General features: G+C 43.3%; 2 protein-coding genes across 4 annotated transcripts in view; one reads left to right on the forward strand and one right to left on the reverse strand.

The window, feature by feature from the left end:
• Window positions 1-5,498: 5,498 nt before the first annotated feature.
• On the forward strand, window positions 5,499-7,928 carry LOC138772753 (gastrin/cholecystokinin-like peptide). The gene is made up of 3 exons (XM_069953375.1): window positions 5,499-5,567; window positions 7,259-7,462; window positions 7,669-7,928. Exons 2-3 carry the CDS (start codon window positions 7,261-7,263, stop codon window positions 7,773-7,775), a joined length of 309 nt encoding a protein of 102 aa, XP_069809476.1. The 5' UTR covers window positions 5,499-5,567; window positions 7,259-7,260; the 3' UTR covers window positions 7,776-7,928.
• Window positions 7,929-9,461: 1,533 nt separating this feature from the next.
• LOC138771764 (trafficking kinesin-binding protein 1-like) overlaps window positions 9,462-27,346 on the reverse strand; it is a 50,206-nt gene continuing 32,321 nt past the window's right edge. For 2 of the 3 annotated variants that reach the window (XM_069951744.1, XM_069951745.1), the window contains 14 exons: window positions 23,808-23,884; window positions 21,892-22,008; window positions 21,131-21,228; window positions 20,916-21,024; window positions 20,468-20,546; window positions 19,289-19,419; window positions 18,794-18,868; window positions 18,097-18,234; window positions 17,916-17,980; window positions 17,450-17,662; window positions 17,076-17,374; window positions 16,776-16,991; window positions 16,174-16,276; window positions 9,462-10,863 (listed from right to left, as the gene is read on the reverse strand). In XM_069951744.1, the coding sequence (XP_069807845.1) occupies window positions 10,389-10,863; window positions 16,174-16,276; window positions 16,776-16,991; window positions 17,076-17,374; window positions 17,450-17,662; window positions 17,916-17,980; window positions 18,097-18,234; window positions 18,794-18,868; window positions 19,289-19,419; window positions 20,468-20,546; window positions 20,916-21,024; window positions 21,131-21,228; window positions 21,892-22,008; window positions 23,808-23,884 (2,195 nt within the window). In that variant the 3' untranslated portion in view covers window positions 9,462-10,388. Of the gene's footprint in view, window positions 10,864-13,967; window positions 14,060-16,173; window positions 16,277-16,775; window positions 16,992-17,075; window positions 17,375-17,449; window positions 17,663-17,915; window positions 17,981-18,096; window positions 18,235-18,793; window positions 18,869-19,288; window positions 19,420-20,467; window positions 20,547-20,915; window positions 21,025-21,130; window positions 21,229-21,891; window positions 22,009-23,807; window positions 23,885-27,346 lie in introns of all 3 variants that reach the window. The other variant, XM_069951746.1, reaches the window with a different exon arrangement.

The following is a 27,346-nucleotide window of genomic DNA, read 5'->3' on the forward strand; positions in this document are numbered from 1 at the left end:
TAACAGATCTGCACATTGTAATTCCCTATTATTATGATAATTCTGCAGATATATAATATTAGATAGCTGAGCATGCTGCAAACCTGGACCTTTGTTGGGTGGACTGGTCCCTGAAGAAGATTTTTGGTTCAAGTCCACTTTAAAAATCTGTATGAATTAAAAACAAATCCCATGGGGGGGGAGATGATCACATAAGTGCCTAACAAAATTCCAGGTAGGTTAAACCTATGGGAAATCATGGTTCCTACTTAAAGGGGCTATCCAGCGTTAAAAAAAGCCAGTTTCTTCCAGAGACAACAAAGACTCTAGTCTCCAGTTTGGGTGGGGTTTTATATCTCAGTTCTATTGAAGTGAATGGAGCTTAATTGCAAACCGCACCTGAACTGGAGACAAGAGTGGTGCTGTCTCTGGAAGAAAGTGGCCATGTTTTTCTAACGTTGGATAACCCCTTTAAATATTAGAAGATTGGCAGATTGTTGCGTTCCAAGGACAGCAATAGGTGGGTGCAATTGTAGCCTAAGGGTCCTATTCCATGAGCTTATGGGGGCCCGATCAACAATGTAAACGAGCACCAAGCTGCTAGATTGTCGCTCGTTTACTGGGCCTATTGCACGGCCCGATAATCTTTTAGCGAGGGCTGCAGGGACATCCTACTTTACCTATTCAAGCTGCAGGTCTTCTCCTGCGCTTCTTCTCCCGGTTCCACGTGCAGCAGCAGCAGCTTCGGAGCGGCCTGTCTGAACTGACAGACCGCTCAGCCAATCACTGGCCGCAGCGGTCCTGGCCAGTGATTGGCTGAGCAGTCTGTCAGCTCAGACAGGCCGCTCCGAAGCTGCTGCTGCTGCGCGTGGAACCGAGAGAAGAAGCGCAGGAGAAGACCTGCAGCCTGGATAGGTAAAGTATGAAGTTTTTAAATCGCCGGTCGCCCGCTGCGCACCACTATTCCACGTACCAATGCGCGGGTGGCGATGATTTTAGGTTGGAACCTAAATGAACGATCAGCCAATGACACGATCATCGGCTGATCATTTTATCTATTCCACGGAGCAATAATCGTCCAAATCGGGCTAATTCGGCCGATTATAGCTCCATGGAATAGGCCCCTAGGGTGAAACAATTGATTCCGGGTCCTTCACATCCTATACATTGTAACTAACAACTATTGCTCTGTGTGTTATGGTGAATAATCTCAGGTCGCTCCCAAAAGTGATCATTTATCGTTAATCTGCAAAACCGAAGAATCGATTGATCTAATAGGACCCTTAGATCGCTTCCTCTTTAGGTATTAAGGTTGGGCTAATGTGCACTTTTATGTTGTCATACTTTCCCATAGAATATTTATATCCCTATTGTTTTTGTTAAATTTTAATAAAAATGGATTATACATAATAGGAGCCATAAGGGGCATTCACATGTTCCCCAATTATGGTTCGTGCTCGGAAGATGTGCTGTGAACTAAAATGTGAAACTCCCCGCATCATGTAACAGTATGATGCCAGGGGTTCAAAAGCTGTTTAAAGGGAGCCCGTCTCAATGAAAATGCCACCTAAGTTATTGGCATTATCTTATAGAGCAGGAAGAGCTGAGCAGATTTATATATATCTTTATGGGGAAAGATTCAGCATGACTTGTAACTTGTTAAGGAGTCCAGTCTATTGAGTGACACCGCCCACTGGACTCCTTATCACAAAATGAGCAGGAATTTCAATCTTACACGTTAAACTAAATCTTTTCCCATAAAGCTATATATCAATCTGCTCAGCTCCTTCTGCTCTATAACATCATGTTGACACATTACATAGCATTGTCTTGGTGATAGATTCTCTTTAAATTATCTCGCTACTGTGCTGACGCAGTGTAATAGAGGCTGGTTCTGAAAGATAGTACAAGAACACTTAGGGTACTATTTCACGGGCTGAGCAGGGCTTGATCAATGATGTAAATGAGCGCCGATCTGCTAGATCGCCGCTCGTTTACTGGGCCTATTCCACGGCCCATGAACGTTGAGCTAGGGCTGCAGGGACATCATTACCGATGTCCTTGCAGCCCTTGCAGGATACATTACCTGTCAGGTCTTCTGCTCCGCTCCGTCTTCCTCCCCGGGTCCCGCGCGCTCTAGTTTCAGAATGGCCGGTCAGCTGACAGGCCACTCAGCCAATCACAGGCTGCGTGGGTCCCGGCCTGTGATTGGCTGAGCGCTACGTCAGCTGACAGACCATTCTGAAGTTAGAGCACGGGACCCGGGGAGGAAGACGGAGCGGAGGAGAAGACCTAATGTATGCTGCTGCGGCTTCTCAAATCGTTGGTTGCCCGCCGCGCACCGCTATTCAACCGTAGCGATGCGCGATGGGGGAACGATGATTTTAGGTCTGGCCCTAAATGAACGATCAGCCGATGACACGATCATCGGCTGATCGTTCTCTCTATTCCACGAGCGATAATTGGCCGAATGGGGCCGATTCGGCCGATTATCGTTACTGTGGAATAGGGCCCTTACTGTAATTTCCATTGGTATACCAGTTCTTCCAGTTTACAGAGCATTGCCCTTTAGGCTATGCTGAAAACAGAAAACAAAGTGCTCTTCTTAATGTTTCTTATTACGTGTTTGTAACAAAATTCGACGTTCATCGCCCTATTCATTGCATCTGGACAAATGCGCATTCAACTGACAGTTATTGAAGGTGTATAAGCTGCTGTATACTTCAGGTAATTGTTGCCCAGCTGCTGTCCCTTTAAAAAGAAATAATTACAATAATACCATATAAGACGACTATTTAACCCTGAAAAATCTTCTTAGAAGTCGGGGGTCGTCTTATACGCCACATATGGTTGCCCCATACGATGGGGGAGCTAAAAAATGGCCGCATCCCCACAGAATGGGGCGACCACTATAAAAAACAGTTAACTCACCTGGGGGCCATTCCAGGCATCGGCACGCCTCCCGTTCCATTCCCGGCACAGGCAGTGTGACGTAGACTACCTAGCGTTTTTCCCTTGTCATTGCATTGACTTATAGGGCCACTTAATATGGTGTTTTTGGTGGTTTCCCTACAGGAGCCACCCCTTGGCTGGGTACTTCCCGGAGGGATATCTGGCTAGTCCTGTGTATTGAGACTCTTCAATGAGGCTCCACTGGCTCTTCTTTTGCATATTCATGTTTCCCAGGAAGCAATGCACCTAGGATTTCACTGCATTGAGTGCTTTAACCAGCAGCCAGCAGTGTTATTGTGTTTTGCCCCCGGATGATGTTGTAGCGGTGGGACGACCGGTCACTTGTTAGGTGGAAGTGTGACACCACTACTTGTGGTGGATGGCCGAGATACAGCCAGGCCTTTGGGGTTTTGTCACGTGACGCCAGTGCCTGGGGGGCACACAGGTGTGATGGCACGCCAGCTTTTAGAAGATAAGGCCGGTTGTACCCTTCTCCCCTGTGATTGGTGTCCTGTTGGGTTGCTGCAGGGTCCCTTGGGATTATATCACAGGTGGTCAGAGCGGTGTAATGACCCTCCAGAGTAGTGTTAGGACCCCCCACCCACAGATAGGGGAAATGTCCCAAGGTTGGTAGTACTGTGCAGGTGGTAGCCAGTAATCACAGACCCAGTAATAACGTGTACTTGCTTTACTCTTTTTAAACGTGCAGCAGGTAATACAACAAATCTTCAGGTACATGTGATACAGTTCCAATAAATACACATACATAGAACCAATTAGATCTGTAAGATAAACGCCTGAGTAGGATGTAGTAGAGTTGATAAGGTTGTACTGAGGTAGTAAAGAGGAGAGTGCCGTGAGAGTCTGAACCCAAGTAGTAATGTGCATTACAGGAGGTTGGAGTGCATAACAGAATACTTGTAGAAGAAGAAGAAGAAATAACCTGTGCCTGCGTTTTGGCCTTCACACCACTTTCTGCCAATTAGCTGTGGCTGGACCGTACTGATGGGTGACACAGGCCCCAGACCCTGTTACCTGGCATGAGCGGAATGGTTAGAGTTCCTAAGTACACCCGCGCTGTGAGATAGGGTTCATCGACTTTCTAGTAACTTTGCTCCACCCAGATCAGTTCCTAGCTCTTTGGCTTTTCTGCAGAGACTGTCCTGCACTGTACTGACTCCTAGTCCTCGGCGTGGGTTGAGGTTATCTGTAGGCTAGTCCTCTCCTGAAGGGCTTAGCAGCGCATTATACAGCGTGTTTGGTGCTTCAAGAAAAAGGGTTGTGTGAGCTGTCTGTTTTGCATCCTACCCATGGGGGGCACTGACTAAGAACGAACTTGTAGACGGGACCTGGCGGAAGGTAGAACCACTGAGAAGAGCTATCTGAGCTGCGTCCTTTTTCCTTCAAAACTCAGCTAAGACTCACCCTCACCCAAGGGACTAACTTCCTAACCAGCGCGTGTGCTGTGTTGTGGTTGGGTGGAAAGAGTGCAATGAGAGAACGTGATAGAGAAGAGAGAATAGGGCAGAAGAAAGAACAAATCCTACTGGACAACAGAATCTGGTACATACTGTACATAAACAATAACCCTTTAGTTTACTTCAGCCGTGCAGTTTCTAGACCTTAGTTACACACTATAGCGACATCTAGTGGTCATCTTTAGTAACACAACAGCTATAGCAAAATCACAGATAAGTACAGACTTTTATGAGGGGTGTAAAGAATAGCAACACCCACAGTGGGACACTACATTATCATTAGGCTGATCTCCCTGAGATCAACGATCTGTTTCTCTTATAGGAGGTGGAGAAGTAACAATACGTATCCACATGTAAAAGTCTAAAACTATATATTTGCCCAACTAAAGTGTATTGGGTGTTTTGAAGGTCTCATTGGCAGGTCTATGTTTAGAGTCAGACCAAGGTTCCTTTGGAAGAATGAAGACCCCATGACCTTATGACTAGTTTCAAAGTCATCTACAAATGAGGAGGTCCTCTCCTAGGCCTTTAGCCCAACCATGCCTGTGTATCTATGAACAGAGGTACCTTGATGATGCCCACTGCTCAATGGCCCATGTTAGAGTAAGGTCATGAAGACACCGGACAATAGAGAGATCGAGTCCGATCTTTCAGTATTTGATTACCGGTGGTGGAAGAAGTTGGATGTAGCCCTAGGGAGCCATGGATAACATGGATACAGCCATAGGCCATATGCTTCCTCAGTTCTCAAAGTCAGACCTGGGCTGCAGAGAAACTTACAATGTCCGATCACATACAACATTTGGCATCAGGAAGAGTGAAGTGATATTGACTGGAGAAAAATGAGTCAAACATTTTCCACAAATGTGATCAATGAGTCCGGTAAAGACATTGCGATGATTTACTCGGCTCTATTTGCGCATTTTTATTGCGTGGTGTGATCCTCTTGACAAATAGTTAATCTCCGTGTATCTTAGGGCAGGGGGTGCACTGACATCATGAGCAGAAGTGGCACGGAGTAAGGAGGGGGGCTAGAAGGTGAGTGATGGATATGGGTGGGAGGAGACATCTTTCTCTGCCCTCAATAAAAGAGAGACCTGCAGAAAGCCAGAGACATCTCCTGCACAACACCCAGGCTCAGAGACAAGATCATCACAGGTGAGTTTCCATTTAAGCAGAAGGGGGCAATAGAGAGCTTTTAGAAAGGCATAGGACATGTATGGTCTGTTTTCTAGATTTAAAGGAAATCTTAATAATACAGGGTCATCTGAATTACTTTTAAGATCAATAGCCTGGATTGATGTGTTCCTGATTAATTATTCATAGTTACTTAAAGGGAATGTGTTATCAGAAAATATGATATGATGTTAATTTATGGTGATTTTAAAAATTTTTTTATAATCCTGAAATATTGCAGTTTTCACTCTGGCCACTAAGCCTAATAATATGCTGAGACGTCATGTTCTTATCATCATAAATAGGGTTATGATGAAAGGTGACATCAGTTTTCCCATCCCTGCATACTGACCCCTGCACAGGTCATACGGCGGGCCTAGAAAACTGCACCATACAAGTGCATTGGGTCTGCTCCAGTCTATTATGACTTTTATCCATTTATCTCTAAATGTTGTAAAAGCAGCGAGAGTAAGATGGCCCCACAATAATGTACAAAGATGGAAGAAAAAGAATACCATGGGAAAGTAGAAACAGATTAGAAAAAAAGATGTTCCAATATCTGGTTCAATTAAAAAAAACTCAAGGCGAACATATAAATGCATGTGTAGAAGTGTAGACCTGTAGCTATTATAGTATTTTTTTCTAACCTCTTAGCGTTCTCTAGGTCTACCTGCAAATTGACCCTCTTATACAATAAAGCAGCACTCTACCTCTTCATTGTTTATGCCTTTTGTTTGCTGCTGGGACCCCCAGTGATCTGCTTAATTCTAAAAGTGTTGAATTTCCCTATAGTGCCCCTGCAGGTGATGTGAAGTATTACACAGCTCCTTTTACCAAACTATGTAATGAAGGAATCTGTTAAAGGGGTTATCCTGGCTTAGGGAAACACAGCTATATTATTGCAAAAACAGCACCACCTCTGTACTAAGGTTGTGTGTGGTATTACAAGTCTGCTTCATTCACTTGAATGAAACTGGGCTACAGAACTCACTCCTAAATAGAGGTGCAGTTTCTGGAAGCAAGCCACCATGTTTTTCTAAGCCTGCATATTTCTTTTAATAAGAGGATCCTATCAGAAACCCAATTTCAACTTCTGTTGGTGAATTCTAACGAAGACTTTATATTTCCAATGGCAGCCTGTATCCTGTTTACTAAGCAGCCAGATCTCCAAAAATGTCATAAATTGCAAAACTGAAAATTAGAGAACCCTTTTAAAGAGGGTTTGGAAAAAAAGAATGATGTCTTTCTTCCAGAAACAGCACCACCTTTGTCCTCAGTTTGGGTGTGTTAATGCAGCTCAGTTGCATTGAAGTGAATGGAGCCTAACTGTAATACCTCACACAACCTGAGGACAAGGGTGTCGCTGTATTTGCAAAAAAGTAGTTATTTTATCTAATTCTGGATAGCTAGATAATTCAGATTCCACATTGTTACATGGAATATGTATGACTTAACCTGATACCTATTTAAGGTTATCACTTTTATCCCACTTAAAATGATGGACTATACTAGCGCAACGAGTTGGTTAGTAAACATGCTTACATACTTGCTCTATATTATACTATGAGAGTCAAGTAGTAACTTTGAAATTTGGGTTTCAGACACACATTTTTCTGTCCTCTAGGTGGCAGCAGAAACCACAATTCCTGAATCTTTTTGCTTTTGCATTGTAGAGATGGACAGCAAGGTGTGCGTTAGTATTCTGTTAGCCATGCTGGCCACAGCTGCCCTCTGTAAGCCAATGACAGAACTGCAGTCAGCCGGGTATGGACTACAGAAGAAGAACTCGGAAATCAGCAGGCGGGACCTTCTGGCATCCTTAACCCATGAACAGAGACAACTGATGATGTCAAAACTTCTCCCTCAGCTTCTTGCAGGTAAAACATAGCTGCTTTCTTCCAGAAACAGTTCCACTCTTGTCTCAGTTTGTGAGCAGTATTGCAGTTTGGTTCCATGATAAAGGGGTACTCCAGTTAAAAAGAAATCTTTTAAATCAACTGGTACCAGGGGGCAGCAAACTGTGCCTTTGCCAGGTGAATGAAAACTTCTTTTTATTGATTCTTTTATTGATTTTACACTCTAGAAATCTCCAGTGCTGAAGGCCATCTTCACCCAATGCACGATCGGGACTATGCTGGATGGATGGACTTTGGCCGCAGGAGTTTAGAAGATCAGGTCCCAGATTCTTAAGATTGTTTGTCCCGATAGAGGGGTGGGGGGGTGGGAGGCTATATCATTAAACTATTGGCACGAGGAGTCAAGTCTGTTCTTGTTTGTAATGAGAATTACACTACTGATGTGTGGAGAGGCAAAAAAATAAAAAATATAAAAAGTTGGAATAAATTCCATGTCTGCTTCCATTTGTTATCCGACTTATAGTATAATATTCTGTTAAGAGTCCTGTGTGTATGTTCTGTGTTGCTCAAACATAAGGACACCCCCCCCCCCCCCCTTACTATTAGAGTAAGCTCAAGAGCTGTGTTCACACTGGTGTTTGGAAGCCAATGGGATTTGTTACAAAAATGTGAATGAGCTCCAAGGATGGAGCAGAGTAGGCCTGGTAGCAGCCAGCGTATAGTTTTCTCTATTCTCCTCTAGGCATTCAGCCATTGCATGATAAAATTATACTTTTTAAAGTTTTTTATTTTTTTTTAATAAAATCAAAATCTGTTATTGTACATTAAAATTGTGAAAACTTTTCTAAGAGTATAATGGCTTGAAGTTATAGGCCTTAAAGGGGTTATCCAGCGCTACAAAAAAATGGCCACTTTCCCCCTACTGTTGTCTCCAGTTTGGGTGGGCTTTGAAACTCAGTTCTATTGAAGTAAATGGGCTAAAAAAAGTGGAAAGGGCGCCATAGGGTGAACGTAAACAACAGATTGTAGGTCAAACAAGCTGATAATAAAACTGCTCACCTGATGGTGTTGGAGACATATCTTCTACTTGACAAAGGGGCAATTTATGCCTCGAAACGCGTTGTTTATGAGACCATTAAAATTCATCGTTTTACTTCATCAAACCTTAGGCCGTGAAGCGCCGTCATTCTGGCTCCTGTGGTCCCCGCCTACCCCGAGGATCCGACACTTCTGATGATTCCCCCTTTTGTTGCACAGAAGTCTGCTAGCCCACCTGTTTCTGTAAGGGCCGTATTACACCTAGTGATGTAAAGTAGGAAGGGAGAGCCGACCTGCCGGTTCACTGCTTGCTTCCTCCTCGTTCCCTGCTTGCTACTGTGCTATTACACGACATCGAGCAGAGAGGAGAGGTGGGGCCACGGGATCCGCTGTGGATCCCTTATCATTAATTTTTAATGAGAAGAATTATGTAAATGCTGCCCGTTAACCTCCCGCTGACCGGAGCATACTATACCTGCTCCGTGCTCTGGCTTGCTTTGGGGGCTTCCGGTGTCTGAACATCCCGCTTAGCCAATCAGTGCACTGCGGCGGGGCAGCGCACTGATTGGTTAAGCGGGACGTCCAGCCGGAATCCGTTATGTGTGAAGCTACCCTAAATGTTTTCAAGTAGGTCACATTTAAGGAGCAGGAACAGTTTTAGGGATGGAAAACTGGGCAATTGCCCAAGGCCTCATTTTCTAGGGAGCATCCAAGGACGGGACTCACCAGGAGCAACCTGATAGTGGAGCAGTTAAATGATATTGGGTGCTGTATGGCAGTTTCATGTTTACTGTACATTACAGTATAGTATTATGTGGACTGTGTATGTAGTATTATATGTGAATACCTTGTAGCTTAGGAAAAACTTTTATAAAGCGGTAAAACCAGGGCCCCAAATTTCCAAAAAAAGGAGTCAGGATATCTTCCCCTCTATTCTTCCAGCAGCCACTGTCTCAGGATACACAGGTATTATAACAACCAGTGACACATTTACATCTTAAATTTATTAAAGTCACATAGAATCAGTGCAGAAGAATATTCAGTTATTATAACATTGTATTCTGGGCCTGTACAGCACAACATGGGAGTCATCAATAGCTCATGTACAACAGGGCAAAACTGGCACAGCCATTACTCATCTGGAGTCTGGAGACGTGTTGAAGAATACGTTGTGGACGTCCATGATGCGGATGCCAACCCAGCCCCAATGACAGTATCTCTAGTATCTTCTAAGTCTAGTACTTAGGTCCACAGATAGATGGAGGTAGAGAGCAAATTGGTTCTTCTTGCACTTGTCCCTGGTAAAAATTACATTTCTTTCTGTACACAAAAAAATAGATGCTCTGGAACCAGGACGCAGCAAAACATGGAGAACATGGATATGGTCCCGTTACTTGTACCTTTAAAAGCAAATAGAGTCTAGATGCGCAATGAAATTACATTAAAAAGACCTCAGCCAAGCCTCATTCAGTCCTATTATAAACTCTGCGGTGAATATAAGAACCTAAGTACATTTAAACTTGAATCGTTCCAACAATGGAACAATGAGATGTTCTGCATAAGGAAACTAGACGGTCAGTAGTCTAAAATTATCTGTATGTAATTCTTGAATTGCAAGTTGGCCAAGTGCATAGTAATACAATACTATATAGGCAGCTCTATGCCCCCCTGTCTAGTGAGATACAAGAGGTCTCTCTTGTAATATGTATGGAGGAACATATATGTAGGTAGCATGACCATCAAGTGCCTGACCCTAAATCCCTTTTGCTTTCAGCACCATATCCTACTAGCAAAACAGGATAAAGGTGGCTATGTGGTCTCCTCGTGCGTGAATTTAGTGCCTTCTGTTAGTCAGTTCAGTGCAACGTCAGGTTCTTCAGTGTTCTGTTTTCAGTCACTCAATATGGAATCAGCTTGAAGACTTCTCAGCTTCTGTTGTCCTTTGAGAAGAAACAATACCCCTATCCACAACCTGGTTCAAGCCAAGTCTCCGTAGCTGTTCCACCAGGTTTATACTGAAGATGCTTTTCTGGGTAGCACCAGAATCTGGTGTATCATTCACTAAAGCACTGTCCACAAGAGATCTTTCAAAGCCAAGACCTCTTAATGTCCTACTCCAAGCCAACTGGAAGATAGGAGGGTATGCAGTGGACGCAGGTGGCCTAACCTCAGCTTTAGTGGAGGTTTTGCTTTTGGGGTCTCCAGTGGCGGATATACCATGCTCTTGTAAAAGGGTAACTAATCCCAAAGGAGTGTTGCGTCCGGAGTTGGGTTGGTCATTCAGTAGTGGGACAGAGGTTAGTACAGGTGCTTCTTTGTGAGGTTCAAGGTTGAGGGAACTCAGGCTCTCATAGCTTCCACACGAGGAACGTACTGTACGAAGACTGGAGGAAGAAAAGACGAGATCGGAGTGAGCAACAAAACAGATCTACAATGTTGTTCATAAACCCTGTCTCTAGGTGGTGCCTATCCTATCCTCTGATATATCTAACAACATTTGCAGTACCATACAGTGCTGTAGATCTTGGCTCCTTATTAACTATAAGCGGCATAAGCGATTCTGGCGGACAATTGTCTTACCACCAACTGCAGCACAATGTCACACCATGACAAGCACTTGTCTTAGATTCAGTGGTCTTCGGGGGTCCTATCATAAAGTGACATGTAAATATATGTCACTATTTTAATCATGTTTTCATCTTCTAAGGCCCCTTTTCTGGACCCATTCTAGTCTATGGGTCCACGACCACTGGATTCCACATTCTGTGCATTTGCCCAAAGCCGGAACAAAAAAAAATAAAATAAAACAGGTAATACACTTATACGGTTTGGTTTTTGGTCGGAGCCATCCAGGCCTTCCAGGTCTGTGGTTTATGGACTGCACAACTACTATAAGTGGGTGCAGAAGGCCTAAGCGCCCAAGTGTTATGGCACAAGCCTGCTGAAAGTTTGTCCTGATTTGAGTATCCCAGACCATTGACTCAACACAAGGCTTTCTTGTTCCGAGTGGAGATGAAACGGTTAAAGACATTAAGTGCGAAGGTTAGCGCATGCAAGGAACAAAAGAAAAAGTTAAGGGTTAAACAGGGAAAGTCTCTTCTGCCACCTGGACCCAGGGTTCTATTAAAGGGACCTCTCCTGGTAAAAACTGATCCATGGCGTTATACCAAGGCCTGACTGGGTGAAGCCTAATACAGGGATTAAAGGGAATCTGCCAGCTGTAATTCATGTAACAAACTGCAGACACTGTTAGACAGTTATTAGTACAAGCAGACACATGGTACCTTTCATATATCCAGCTGTGCTTTTTTTCCCCTCTGGCACAAGGAGTCAAATAGGCTTTTCCAAGCTTCTGAATAGCTACAAGCAGGAATGCCTCCTCTCTCCCCCTCCCTGCCTGATTGACACCTGGAAGCTGAGTCCCAAGCAGCATCAGGTGTGGGAGGGCAAGTGAGGAGGTCTAATGCTGCGTTTACACAGAACGATTATCGTGCGAATTTGCACGATAACGATCGAATTCGAACGATAATCGTACGTGTAAATGCAGCGAACGATCGAACGGCGAGTGAGAAATCGTTCATTTTGATCTTTGAACATGTTCTTAAATCGTCGTTCACAAAAAATTTGCAGATTGTTCAGTGTAGACAGTCGTTCACCGATTTTACCTATGGGCGAGATAGGCTTAAGCGATCGCAAAACGATTTTTACATACGATATATCGTTCCGTCTAAACGCTGATCGTTATAAAAGAAAAAATTCTTAATCGTACGATTGGGCAAATTATCGTTCCGTGTAAACGCAGCATTACAGCTTGCTGCACTTCGGGAGCTCGGAAAAGCCTCTTTGACTCTTCATACTATATATTAAAAGCATGTTTCTACATTCTGGGAGCACAGACAGATATATGAAAGGTACCCTGTATCTCATTGTCCTAACAGCATTCTAACAGTGTCAGCAGTTTATATTGTGAATTGCAGCTGACAGCTTCCCTTTAAAGGGGTTTTCCAGACTTGGAAAAACATGGTCGCTTTCTTCCAGAAACAGCATCACGCTTGTCCTCAGTTTTGGTGTGGGGTTTTGCATCTCAGTTCCATTGAAGTGAATGAAGCTGAATTGGAACACGACACACAACCTGAGGAAAGAGGTGCCCCTGTTTTTTCAGAAGGTATCTGTGATCTTCTATTTCTGGATGACATGCTCCACCCTTTCTGGCCCTACATAAGGCATAACAGTGTCAGCTTTACCTGGAGAACTCCTTTAACTCTCACAGACCTGTGACTCGTGAATGAGAATTTCCTCGCACAATAAAAAATTTAAAGCAACTCTGTATCCACCAAACCACTAGTACCATCCATTTGATGAGAATAATCCTTCCTGGTCATGTCTATTAAAATGTGTCTATTAAAATGATCGTTTAATTTGCAGCACTGTATCACACTGTTCTTTGCCCCAGGTCTGCAATGCCTCTCTTTTCTTCCTCCCCACCCTCCTCATCGTTAGGAACACCCCCAGGCAGAATTTCCATTCTTCGCTCGTCTAAACAGTGCACCCGTGTCGCTATGACACATGTGCACTGTTTAGACAGTTTAGACAGAACAGAAATCCTGCCTGGAGTGTTCCTAATGATGAGGAGGGTGGGGAGGAAGAAAAGAGAGGCGTCACAGACCTGGGGCACAGACACTCTAGGCCACAGTATGGCAAATCACTGCAGATTAAGGCCATGTTCACACGCTGAAGTACCGGCCGGACGATCTTTCCGACCGCAGGGTTCTGATGCAGGCGCATCAGCGGGCGCCCGCATCAGAACCTCCCACAGCACACAATGAAGCAAGCGGCCGGAGCCGCTCGCTTCATTGTGTGAACTGACAGGGTTTCCTACAGCCGCAATTCATTGAATTGCGGCCGCAAAAAACTGACATGTCAGTTATTTGCGTCGCCGCACGGGATCCCGGCCGGAGCGTATACAATGTGGGATAGATCAATAGGCAGTGTTCACAGGGGCATACGTAGTGTGAACATAGCCCAAAAGATCACTATTGTTCTAACCAAGACACGACCTGTAAGGAATAACTCTCATCAAATAGGCGGTACTAGCTGTTTGGTGCGGTAAGTTGGTCGATACTGAGTCACTTTAAATAATAAAAAAAAAAAAATCACTGTATATTGACACCATAACACTAAAGGGTGAAAAGTTGTGCGTCAGTCACTTATGGTCATTCGGGAGGAAGTGAACCCTGAGGAGGAGGTAACCATACTCAGGACGACTCAGTGACCAACAATGTCCCCAGTGAGTATAGTATTGACTTGCACCTGTATGTAACTGTGAATAAATGAAGAATATATGAGTCAATACTACAGGCCGCTATAAAGTGTCAATGTTCCAAAACTAGTGATGTCGTAAATTCTGGACAAGAACCAAAATAAACCATTTCTGTCTGGTCACTGAGTCTCCCTTAAGAAATCTGAAGGTCACTGCCAACTGGGCTACCTGGTGCTTTGCTGTGATGTCTGACCCTGCACTCAGACGCCTCTCAGAAAGTCAAGCAATGGAAAAGGCGCTTCCACCAGGACTTGAAGTGCCTAGAACCGTGAGGATGGAAAATGGACACATGAGTGAGGGACAGGGAGGAAACAGGAAGTGGTACAGGAGGAACTTCAGCAGATGGCAATGAGGCACCCATTCACCGACAGCTGCGAATAACACGGTAAACATGCAAAACATGCGGACAACATTGGGATTTATATAAAAGGATAAGTGCACAGATAATGCTTAAAGGGATACTCCAGAGAAAAAAAATCGTCTTCAGATCTACTCATGTCAGAAAGTTACTTCCATTAAAAAAAAATTCAAGTCTTCCAGTACTTATCAGCTGGTGTATGTCCTGCAGAACTTTCAAGTCTGCCTGCCTCAGTGCTTTCTGCTGCCACCTATGTTTATGACAGGAACTGTCCAGAGCAGTAGCATATTCCAATAGAAAACCTCCCCTGTTCTGGACAGTTCCTATCATGAACAGAGGTGGTAGCAGATTGCACTGTATCAGACTGGAAAGAATACACCATTTCCTGTAGGACCTGCAGCAGCTGATAAGTACTAGAAGACATGAGATTTTTTAAAGAGAAGTAACTTACAAATCTGTATGCCTTTCTGACACCAGTTGATTTAATTTTTTTTTTAACAATATACCCCTTGAAGAGTCATCAATGCGGTAATGTTTCTCCTTGAGGATAGTGCCTTGGAGACATTCATGCTCCATTGAGAATGCTGGGAAGGAGATGCAAATCATAAGCCAGAAACTCCCCAACAAGGGCAAGTTACCCTTACAGGGGGAGTTTCTGGCTTGAAGTTTCTTTTTTTTTTTTGTTTACAGGTATGCAATACAGATTCTGGCTTGAAGTTTCTTAAAGAGTCACTGTCGTATTTTTTTTTTTTGCAGAAATCAATAGTCAAGGCGATTTTAAGAAACTTTGTAATTGGGTTTATTAGCCAAATCTGCCATTATCTGCATGTAAAAAGCCTTTTCCCAGGTCCCCCCCTCCTTCCTCTTTTTCATCCACTCTGAAAAATCTGAAAATTGTGACTTGTTGCAGGAGACGTCCCCTGTCTGCTCTAGGGAGAGGGGAGGGGGGAGGAGGAAGGAGGGAGTTAGCCGGCAACAGAAAGCAGATAACAGAGGATTACAGGCACAGAGCTGGGTGACAGCTGTAATCCGAGCTCAGACAGGTCACTGGTGACTGTCACAGGAGATATCCCGTGAGGGATTTGTAGATTAACTCTTTGTTGTCCTGTTTTGGTCTTTTCTTTAGCTCTCTCCATAGGAGAACAATGAAGACAGGGGGGAGAGCTTCAAACTGCTTTTTCATGATAAAAATGCATTTTTCGGATAATAAACCCAATTACAAAGTTTCTTAAAATCGCCTGGACTATTGATTTCTGCAAAAAAAAATTCACGACAGTGACACTTTAAAGGTAAAGCTACCTTCAAAGGGTGGCACCAGAGAGCTGCTTTGGATATCCTTCCACTGAGTCATTTCTCCACTTGGCCTATATTGGGGGGCAGCAATTGTGGGACTACGGCACTGTGTATGTTAATGGGAATTAGACACAAAGGGGGAAATTTATCAAACTGGTGTAAAGTAGAATGCCACCTTTCATTCCTCACAGACTCTTTGAAAAATGAAAGGTGGAATCTGATTGGTTGCTAGGGGCAAGTAAGACAATTCTACTTTACACCAGTTTGATAAATCTCCCCCAAAGAAAAGGTAAAAAAACCTAATAAATACATTTTTTTTTATTACTATAAGACTCACTAAGGCCTAATATAAAAAGGCCTGACTAGGACCAGTGACAGTCAAATTGCAACATAAGGTAATGATATTGGGATTTATTTTCTCCTATTCTTTGCAAGTTGCTGCCTGTAGAAGAAAATGTCTCTTTCTTGTACAGCTCTTTTAAAGGGGGTTCTCCATTTTGTACAACCCTTTCATGGTAAAATGGTCCCTTGACAGTGAGCTAATCACAATTTTTTTTTTTTTTAGAATTGTTCCCATGTTCCCAAGTCTGCTTTCATCTCCATACCATGGTGTATGTTACAGCAGCATATTTATTGGTCATCTATGGGAAGGAGAGACATGAACGTGAAGTGATGTGAGATGGGATGAACAAACAGACAAGTGTAAACCATGGAAAAACCTACCTGGAGGTGACCTGGGTAATGTCCTGCAGAGGGTGCGACATGCGACATGTGGTTATGGTGTATGTAGACGGAGTCTGGGGAAGGTTGTTAGCGGAACGGAACACTGAAACATACAAGTGATCTACGTATTACAGACAATGGGAGGCACACAACAACACACTGAACTAATTCTATGGAAACACTTAGAGGGTGAAGAAGGTGGCTGCCCATGATGGAGTTTTCATTTTTTAGTTGGTTTCTTTTAGGCCAGTGTTCCCCAACTGTGGCAAAACTACAATTCTCAGTTGTCGGCTGTCAAGACTTCCTAGGAATTGTTGTTTTGGAACTGCTGGAGAACCACAGACTGGGAAACACTCTTTTAGGCAATGAACAATCGGTAAAAGCCGCTCCTCTCTCCTTTTTGATCTGACAATAACCCTGAGGAGTCTGGGCCATGCACCAATAACAACAGAGCCATAGACACCACTGTGGGTATCTGACCTTTGGGACCCCCATCAGTGATGAATATGGGGGGGGGGTTATACCAACATAGCACTGTTTACTATGGTCTATAGGGAGTTTTAACTATCTGCATATCTCCTATAGACATCCGCAATACTTACTGTTATTTGGTTTGCTTTTGGTCGGAGTGGATGTAGCAATGGCTTCAAAAGAGATCGGCTCCAGGTCGTCCTCCTCAAAGTCATTGAGGTTGTAGACATCTTCAACGTCAATGTCCAGTTCCTTGAAGTCTTTGGTTAATACTCCGGGCCGGGGATCCAGGATGCCACCTAAGTTGGGCTTAGCCAAATTCTGCCAGTGCAGGAGCGTTGCTGATCCTAGACATAAAGTCAGTGTATGTCATATAATATTGTCTCATTATCTTCTAAGACATTGCCATGAGCTCAAGAAATCCTGCTCACCTTCTATAGGCTTGACGATCTGCAACTTCTCCGGGAGGTAGGACCTTGACCCAAAAGAGAAACTTGAGCTGCCACTGGCCTCAGAGATGCCGGAGTAATTGGTGCCAGTGGATAGGAGACTCTCATTGGGGGTGAGGAACCCACTAGTTGTCTCATTGTGTCGTTGCAACTTCTGTTCTCTCTGTTCAAAGAGGCTTTCGGGGGATTGTGAGTCCTGCTGAGCGCTAAGTCTCTGAAGAGCCACGGCCAGGTCATGCCCTCCAGGTGTACCAGGGGTGCCCAATTTATTCCCTTCAACACTATAAGTTATTACAGAGTTAGTAATCGACCAAATAATACCTTATTGTAATAAAATTTATGGAATTCTAACTTACAGAGAAGATTCACTGTCTTCTACTGGTAGTAGGGTCTCCTCCTCTTCTACCACCATGCTGGCACCCTCTGGCTCACAGAAACTCATTGGTGGAGTACCAACACGACTCGGGGCTGCTGATGGTCTCTGAGAGGATACTCGAGAGCCCGGTACAGATCTGGTTCTCACCACCAGGTTGGCAGCTTTGACCGTCTCAAACACTCGCTTGTAGCTCCTGTTTAGTAAGGGCATTAAAGGGCAATGATCAGTGTCTGCTTCTCCTGTTCTTAAAAGGGTTGTTTAGGTTAACAAGGATGCTTTCTTCCAAAAACAGCACCACACCTGTCCACAGGTTGTGTGTGGTACTGCAGTTCTTCTCCATTAATGTTAAAGAAGACAACTTGTAGACAGGTTGGTTTTTAGAAAAAAGCAGCCATGTTTTTAATGATGGATAAACCTTGCTCCACACTACTCTTTCGGGGACTTACTTTAGTTCTGAAGATGCATCAATGCCTTTCCTCATTGTTCCTTCGATCTCTGCAGCCAAGCAATCCTGTAGACATGAGACATATATTATTATTGGAGGCCCCAAAACCATGAGGTTATCCAAGCAGAAGAGTCCTGATACCCAGTACTGGGCACAGTCCTATAGATGGGGTATGTGCTTACCAGGGGGTAGACGTGCAGGGTGCTGTATCTGCTGATAGTGCAGTTGGGGAGGCTTCGGTTTCTCTGGTTCTTTAACTCTTCCTGGGCTTCATGTAACATGTCCTGGCATTCCTTGTGTTTCTCCTGCAGATCATGAAGCTGGAAGAGAAGAATTATTATTATGAGGTTACTATCCCACAAGTCATGGTAGCTCTCCTAACATGTCCATTAGAACAATACTTGTGTTCCACAAGAAATAAAAAAATCTTAGAACTCTGCACAGTGTTGTTAATCCTCCTGGAAATGTATGAAAAAATTGACAACTGGGCGTTTCCATTTCAACTGTCAATAGGGCGTGTCCCTACCCATGCTATCAGTTCTTTATGGACATGGTCAGTGTCAAAGAGTATAGGGACACACCTTATTAACTTGGGGAATGGTAACACCCAGTTGTCATTTTATTTATACAGTAGTCAGGTGATACAGGGGAAGGACTAGAAAATTTAAAGGAACACACTGTGAAAACTGATACACTGTGTTTTGCCTGGAGCAGGGCCCATGGAGACAGAGCATGACATAACGTCTCTCTCCCTTTGTTTTGTTTTTTAATCCATGTGCCATGCTCCACCCTTAGTCCCTGCACTAAGCACACAACTGGATTTTCCTGGGATGTTCCTTAAAACAACCAACCTAAATTTAGTTAATTGTGCTTTATTACCTCGCTTTTCAGCAGGGCTTCCCGTTCCCTCACAGCGGCCAAGTGTTGCTGCAGTTCTTCATTCTCAGAAGAGACCTAAAAAAAAGGCAAGAAGAATATATGAGGAAGCTAACAAGGACAGGCAATGGTGGATACTGATATTAGAAGTAAAAACATATTGCAAAGCTGTGCCATCAATTTAAGACTGGAGGAGATCTGACCCCTTACAATCATCCCTTAAAGGGAAATGGGTCTTTGGTGTTTTCCTTGCACACTGGCATCTGATGGAAGAAGCCATCTCCTTGAACTAGTATTGGTGGGTGTGCTTGCAGTTGTTTTACCATACTGATCAGAAAGTTACAGTATATGACAATGATATGTCATAGTTTCCAGTGGATAGAAAACCCCTTTAATAAATGGTACTGCCATACAGTCACTGAGAGACACCAATGTTTGCTCAGAATAAGAACGGTGACCATCACACATCTAATAGACAAGTGAATAGAACAGACTTACATTGCGGCACTTTTGCTGTAGATTTACTATCTGTGCCAGGAGCTGGCTGATCTCCTCCTGCTGTCGGACCGCATCTTCTCCCCTCCGAGCCAACTCTTCTGCCAGCAATGCCACTTGTCTGCTGGCCTCAGCTAGGAACACAAAACAAAATGGTTTAATACTGCAGGCAAACAAGCAAACAGAGATATCAAATCAGCCGCTGAGCAGGCTTTTGGCCAATTATTGGCTGAGTAAGTGTTTCTAGGCCTTAAAGGGCATGTATCAACTATATATTTTCTTTTACTGATTACAGTTAGATACTAAAATTCTTATTGTAATCCGTTTATATTTTCTGACTTTATTTTTTTTTTATTTCACTTTTTGTACATTGTTATAGAGGTTGTCATCTTGCCTGAGCTGTTTTTTTTTACAGCATTTTGTGATATGCTTTACAGCAAGACTCATAGACATAGACAATAATAGACAGTCTGGCCCCTTGAGATGAATGTAAAACATTGTAAAACCTCGTTGAAGAGGTCATTCCACAGGGAGCTGCTATTATCTCCTTTATATCCTGGTGTCACATGACGCTGCAATGTGGTACAGATCACTTTACAGCAGCCTCTCCTTATGACCATAGACACAACAGGAAGTCTCAGCTTAGTTATAGCCTCAGTGGTGAGAATGAAAACTACATTATTTTAGATTTTTTTTGATGATAATGATAGAAAATGGAAAATAAGAAAAAATGCCACCAAAAATTCTTAAAAAATATGTTTAACATAAACAATTAAGTTATTTTCTGATCACACATTCCCTTTAAGGCTGGGTTCACACTACGGAACCAGAGTGGAGAATCTCCGACGGATTCCGTAGGTCATACCTGTTCCGTAACTGCGCACCTCTCCGCCCGTGCCATATACACCATTCTATGCACAGGCGGATTCCGCATTGCACCAAAAGAATTGACATGTCAATTCTTTTGGCGGATAGCTGAATCGGGTTGCCCATACAATGGTGTCTATGGAGCCGGCGGAAAGGAGCATGACTGTGAACAGGTACCAGTTACGGAATCCTTCGGAGATTCTCCACTCGGGTTCTGTTGTGTGAACCCAGCCTAAGGATGTGAAGGCTGTGAAAGGCAGCAGACATAGAGCAGATATAAGATGTATTGTTACATGTCTGTTTTATGGAACTTACAGAATTGTTCAACACAGTCCAGCATCAAGGACCCCTCCTGCTCCTCATACGCATCAGTTGCTTCAAGCATATGATCGGCCTGTCAGAGGGAATTAAAAACTGCTGTGAACAACAACAACTTGAGCCGTTTACATCATCCATAGCGCCGCCAGATGGCTGACACCATACAAAGCATCTTCTAGCAGCCTTCAGCACACGTAGCAACTCTAAATTTCCAACTCAATAAACACCACCTCCAGACTACAGACAGCACAACTGACCCCATGTACAGAACCTCCATATATATCATATCCATAAATGATGACACCACACATAGAACACCTCCAAGCCACCAACAGCGTACATATGCCTGCCATTGCCAAGGCCATACATGAATCTTCTGGATGGCAGCTACCATTTAAGCTGCCAATACCATGCACTGCACCCACAGGTTTGCAGCTATACTCACCTCACTGCGCATCTTCAGGTTCTCATTTTCCAGGCTCTTGAGCTTCTGCTCCAGGGTATCCAGTTGAATGTTTTGCTGGAGACAGAAGGAAGACTGATTTCTACGCAACCTATCAAAGTGAACAAAAAAAAAGCAATGAAAACACTGATATACAAGATGGAGAATATAGTTATATGTTGAACTATATAAATTTTGATAAAAAGAAATGTACTTACGGAGTAGCAGTTGCAGACACCGGTTCGCTGTCCATGTTGCTGGTGTAGAGGTGGAGAAGATCTTCCCGCATTGAGACGTCATGTCGCAGCTGAAAGACCTGGAGTAGGGAAAACAATTTTATGATTTTAAGATTTTAAAAGGACAAGTGCCATGAAAAACTTTTTCCCAGTAATTGAAGCACATTACAAAGTTATATAACTCTATAATGTGCTTCAATCACCTATCTGCCTCCCTTTCCTGTCTTTTCCCCCCTCCACCCCCCCACCAGGAAGTGTGCTAACTCACACAGACCTAATTACTGTCGTCACCGTCACCAAGCTCTTCTCTCAGCTCCTTCTCCTATTACAGCAGCCCCCCCCCCCCTCCCCTGCCTTGTCAGGTGACTCAGCTTGCTCAGCTCCCATTGGCTGAACAACTGCAAGCCATCACTTGGACTGGGGAGGGGGGGCTGCTGTAACAGGACCTAGAGCAGCCCTCCTGCTGATGACTCATCCTCACAAGAAGGAGCTGCCTGGTGACGGTGACGACAGTAATTAGGTCTGTGTGAGTTAGGACACTTCCTGGTGGGGGGTGGAGGGGGGAAAAGACAGGGAAGGGAGGCAGATAGGTGATTGAAGCATATTACAGAGTTATATAACTTTGTAATGTGCTTCAATTACTGGGAAAAAAGTTTTTCATGGCACTTGTCCTTTAAAATGGTTAAATAAGGAGAACTGGACCACACTGCCTGGCATGGGCTGTTATCACTGGCAGCCATTACCTCCTCCTTGGCAGCTTCCAGTTGTTCCTCCAGAAACTCATTTCTTTCTGTCAGTTCCCGATTCTGCTTCAGAAGAGACTGTCCAATGCGGGCGGCCAGTTCCAGGTCTCGCTCTTTCTAAAGATAAAAAGGTGTTCCAAAAAAATCTAATTTTCGCATAATGGATTTCACTGCAGTGCCAAAGCACAATAAAAAAGAACAAATACCTGAAGATATGCAAATTTTTCGGTAAAGTCTTAAATCAAGCTGGTTCCTGGAATGGATTGGTGCAACACTGAACTATTTATTATCTTTAATTGCTTACAACATCAGAAAGCAGGAAAAATAAAAGAGGTATACTCTTCATTTACATTTATAGTTAACATGTGACGCATCTCGGGGGGGGGGGGGGGGGGGATTCCCCTTCTTGATGGACCTGAGGAAGAAGGGAATCCACCTTTGAAAGATGTTGTCCTTTTAATTTTAATGGTACCAATTTTTTTTTTTAAATTATACTGTATTAACTTCTCACATGGTATAAGCAAAGATAGTTCAGCGATCCACCTAGAGGTAACAAACTGGTCAATACAAGAACCACCATGATTCAAGACTTCACTAAAGATTTTTCATAACTTTAGGTTGGGGGCAAGAAGCCCCCAAAAATCTAGGAAACAATAGGCTGGTATTAGTGTCATGCCAACAGCGTAAGCAGATATGATTACATTAAAAGTAAACGAACAACAAATTTTGAAGGGGGATTCCCTTTCTGGAAGGGCCTGAGGAGGAAGGGAATCCCTCATTGAAACCTGTTCAAGCACCAGGTACCAAGTAAACTCATTCAGAACTGTTATTTTTGTGAACTGTCCGCATAAAAGAAGCTTTTTGTGAAGGGGCCTTAGTTAAAAATAGTCAATATTCCAGGCAGAATTAGCAGAATTTTTTCACTGATCTCCTTGAGCTCAATGATTACTGTGTTTTGTTAGTCGATTTGTTATTGCCCCCATTAGCCAGAATCCTGCTCCACACTGACAAGGGGCAAATACCCCGAAACAGCTGTCGGTGGATGGATGCCTGCCTTGGTATACCCTTCTCATGTTGCAATACTCGCAACAGAGTAAGACTTTGACACAAAAGGGGCCACCCTGGTGTTTTCCTATTTATGTTCCAATACTCACAACCGAGTGGGACTTAAGGGGCTACTTATCAGGGTAGTTTGGTGATCTCCCCATCTGGAGGCACCTCTTCGCAACAGGCTGGGGATATCTGGCTATTCCCATGTTTTGAGACTCGCAACCGAGGCCCACGGACTCCTTTTTTGCATATATAAATTTTCAGGGGGCATCAATGGAGACTTCATTGGAATTTTTTCACTGATCTAACTGAGCTCAGTGATTGCTGTGTTTTGTTGGTAGAATTAACAATTAGAAGACTCTTTTTTATGGACATCCTTGAGTATATAGGGAAACTGCCTCAGTTGTTATTCCATCATATACTGTTTACATGATACTACTATGCAGACTATGCAATTATGACCACACAGATTCATTAGTAGCTGTATAAACCTATATAGTGTTGAGCACCCCCTTATGGTCTCTGTAGCCATCGAGAATCACCTAACTCTCTGACTGCAGAATTTAAAGCCCAATGAAAGACTCAGCTCCAACCTATATTATGACATAGTATAAACGTACAGCTCTGTGTGAGTTTTGATATAAGTCCCCCCCCCCCCCCCCCCCCGATTTCTGTGCACACCCTTGCTACTGTTTCCTTATTGCTCAACAACTTAGTATTTTAGATTATCGGGCACATGTGAATGTCAGATTCAATCTGAATCTAAGGATTGTTACAGGATTAAAATTAAGATAAAATCTGGATTTCGGCAATCGTTCTGTAATCCAGTTCATGACCCTAGTAGGACGCCCCCTTCCCCCTATTACCTCTTCAAGCAGACTGGTCACTGCGTCTATGTCCCGATAGGTCTTGGTCACTCTGCCCACTCGTTCAGAACATAGAACTGCAAAATGATATAAAAAATTATATTAGCTAAAATAACATAACAAAAACAAGGCCAGTTATCTATTATACTGATTATTATTATGACATATTCCAGTGTAATCCTAGTGTTTATGATTCATACAATGATACAATATTATAAGGGAAAGCTGCAAGATATGATTATACGATGCACACAGTATACATGAAATGGGGGATATATACAGTATATAATGGGGAAAAGCCATTTTTGAAATATTAGAAATACAGAAGAATTCCGAATAAATGATAATTCACCCCCCCCCCAAATATTATTAGACTATTCTATTCCGAGAAGTAGTTCCATGTTCACTAGGCACAACCATAAGCATGTAGAGGGGGATCCCATCACTGGCATAGACACTAATTGGCAGTAATTGGTTCTTGCTGATAATAAACACAAGCTGCATTCCAGACAGGAGCCAGTAATGGGGTCACCATTTCTTTAACCCTTTATAAAAAGGTTGTTACCAACTTTTACAAAAGCTGAAAGACTTTAGCCACAGATTCTGGAGCTTATGGCCCTATTCCACGGGTCGTTGGAGGAGCAAACGAGCGCTGTCAGCGCTCGTTTGCTCCTCGTTCGCCGCTCGCTGCCGCCGCTATTCAACGCGGCTGCAGCGAGCGGGTGAGTGCGGGAGGGGGCGGCGGGGAGCTGCGGGGGGGCTGCCCGGGGGATCGCTAGATCGTCCGGGCAGCCCATAGGATATAGCAGCGTCTGCTGACGATGCTCCTATTCAACGGAGCGACGGCAGCAGATCGCTGCTATATCAGTCGCTTGTTTTTCAACATGTTGAAAAACAAGCGACTGCAACTATCAGCCGACATGAACGATGTCGGCTGATCGTTGCGCTCTATTCCACGGAACGATTATCGTCCGTAGCGGTCGATATCGTCCAAAAACGAACGATAATCGTTCCGTGGAATAGGGCCATAAGATTGTAACGAATGATCTCGGTGATTTCCAGTTTTTATAGCACTACAATTTCCAGCATAACCCCCACCCTCCCCAAAGCCAGACCTGCCAGATGCTGGGAGAGCTGAAGAGCTTCAGATTACATTGCACTGATTGATACTATAGCTCAGATTCCTAGAGAAGGAATATTGCCTGGGGCTGCGCATAACTGGTCTGTAGATCCACAGGTTACTATGCAGATAATAGGAAGTGAATGCCATCATTATGGGGCTTTAGTTATAGGGGGGTAATTGCTGCTGTTCAGATACAGGTGAGAGGAGAAGAGTCATTGATTATAGGTTATTAGGAAGCTTTAAGGCAGGTCACATGTAAGAACATACCCCCCCCCCCATCCCCAGGTGAGTGCTGCGCTCAGCCATAGTATTGTACTTGTGAACTGACCACCATATAGAGTGGCATTTACTAATAAAGACCGAAAAAACACATTCTTATAGTTTTATTACCATAACAATAATCAGATCAGTCATAATATATTTGATAGATACTACTTTTGACACCCAGTTCTTCTGATTTCTGCTACCTGCAGCCACCACCAGGGGCAACTCTTGAGTCTACTGTATACTGTTTTATTATGGATATCAATGTACGAACTGTATGTAGCTCCTAAGCTCCCCCTAATGGTGACAAAGTATTTGGTATCAGTAAAACTAAGCCTTGGCCAATATATGTATATGTATATACATATCTATCTATCTATCTCTCTCTCTCTTTCTATATATATATATATATATATATATATATATATATATATATATTCAGATTACATAGAAAGAAAACAATTAGGAGGATTGAATTAATTGTGACTAAAGATAAGTTGTGACGCATAGACAATATAATGCCATGTAGATTTGTCATAACTGCTTATGGTTTGATGGTGCCATCTATATGAGGACCTATTTATAAGCAGGGTGTATGTGAAACAGGGTGTATGTGATATGTAATTTCTCTGCCTCGTAAAATGAAGACAACTTCTCACTCCTTTCCAAATCACTTGTAGTGCAAATAGGTAGACGCATAGATCACATCTGGCTGCATGTCCTCTAGGCGATCTGAATACATCAGGATGCTGATGCATGAAGAACACAGATGGATCTGCCAGTGCTGACTTAATGCTCTATTCCGCGGAACGATTATCGTTCATAACCTCGCTCCAACGACCGCTCGTTAACGATAATCGCTTCATGGAAGAGGTGTAAACGAGCAAACGACAAAGGAGAAATCGTTATACTGTCGTTAAAAATTGTTTTTCAGCATGTGGAAAAAAATCGTTGGTCTTTAAAAGATAATTTGCTAATCGTTTTGTAAAATTAGAAATCTTTCAGTCGTTCGTAAATTAAAGGTTAAAAAAAAAAAAAGGTGTGTTGTATGGTCATAATCACTCTGGCAACCGTTTTAAACGACCATGTTACGACCGCAAAATAATCGTTACACTACATATATCGTTCACGTTATGTGTTATCGTTCACTAAAAAAATCATTTAGTGATCCTTAACCAGCGGTCGTTGGAGCGAGTTTATGAACGATAATCGTTCCGTGGAATAGGGCCTTTAGCTTCTATTAGTTACAACCTTACTTACAGTGTATGCTAAGGCTGGTGGTTCCCCAAACTCTGCACAAAAGGTGCATAAACATAGTTCTATTCAAAGCCAACACACATCCACAGGAACGTGCAATAAATCAGGTGCCCTGGACAAAGACCACTTCCAGGCCACCCATACTTCATGGATGGATACTGCTATCTAGTCAGACCACCAGCAAACATGGAGAGTAAACAGCTGAGCTCATTCTGACACTTTTGAGATCTAAAAAAAACCCAGCAGCAGGAATATTCTTTAAGGGATCTCCTAGAGCAGAGGTAGGGAACCTTGGCTCTCCAGCAGTTGCAAAACTACAACTCCCATCATGCCTGGACAGCCAAAGCTAAAGCTGACAATCTAATTTATCTAAACCAAAGGCAAGAAACTATCTCCTCTACCAATGATCGCTCATAGAGTTTGTAATAAGCGTGCATATGCATGCACAGAAACCCAAAACGAAGAGCTTACAATCTAATCTAGCCAAACCGAAGACAAGAAGGCATTGACTACTAGTTATTGTTCAAAGAGCTTGTAATAAGTGTGCAAATGCATGGACAGAAACCGAAGAGCTGACAATCTAATTTAGCCAAATTGAAAACAAGAAGCATCACAACGACCAATGCTCGCTCCAAGAGCTTGTAATAAGCGTGCATATACATTCATAGAAACCTAAAACGAAGAGCTGACAATCTAATTTAGCCAAACCGAAGACAAGAAGGCATCGACTACCAATGATCGTGCAAAGAGCTTGTAATAAGCGTGCATATACATTCATAGAAACTGAAGCAAAGAGCTGACAATCTAAATTAGACACGCTGGAAACAAGAACTACCAATGATCGCTCCAAGAACTTGCAAACCTAAAGCGAAGAGCTGACGATCCAATTCAGCCA

Source organism: Dendropsophus ebraccatus, chromosome 14 (genome assembly GCF_027789765.1).
Source record: "Dendropsophus ebraccatus isolate aDenEbr1 chromosome 14, aDenEbr1.pat, whole genome shotgun sequence".
NCBI lineage: Eukaryota > Metazoa > Chordata > Amphibia > Anura > Hylidae > Dendropsophus > Dendropsophus ebraccatus.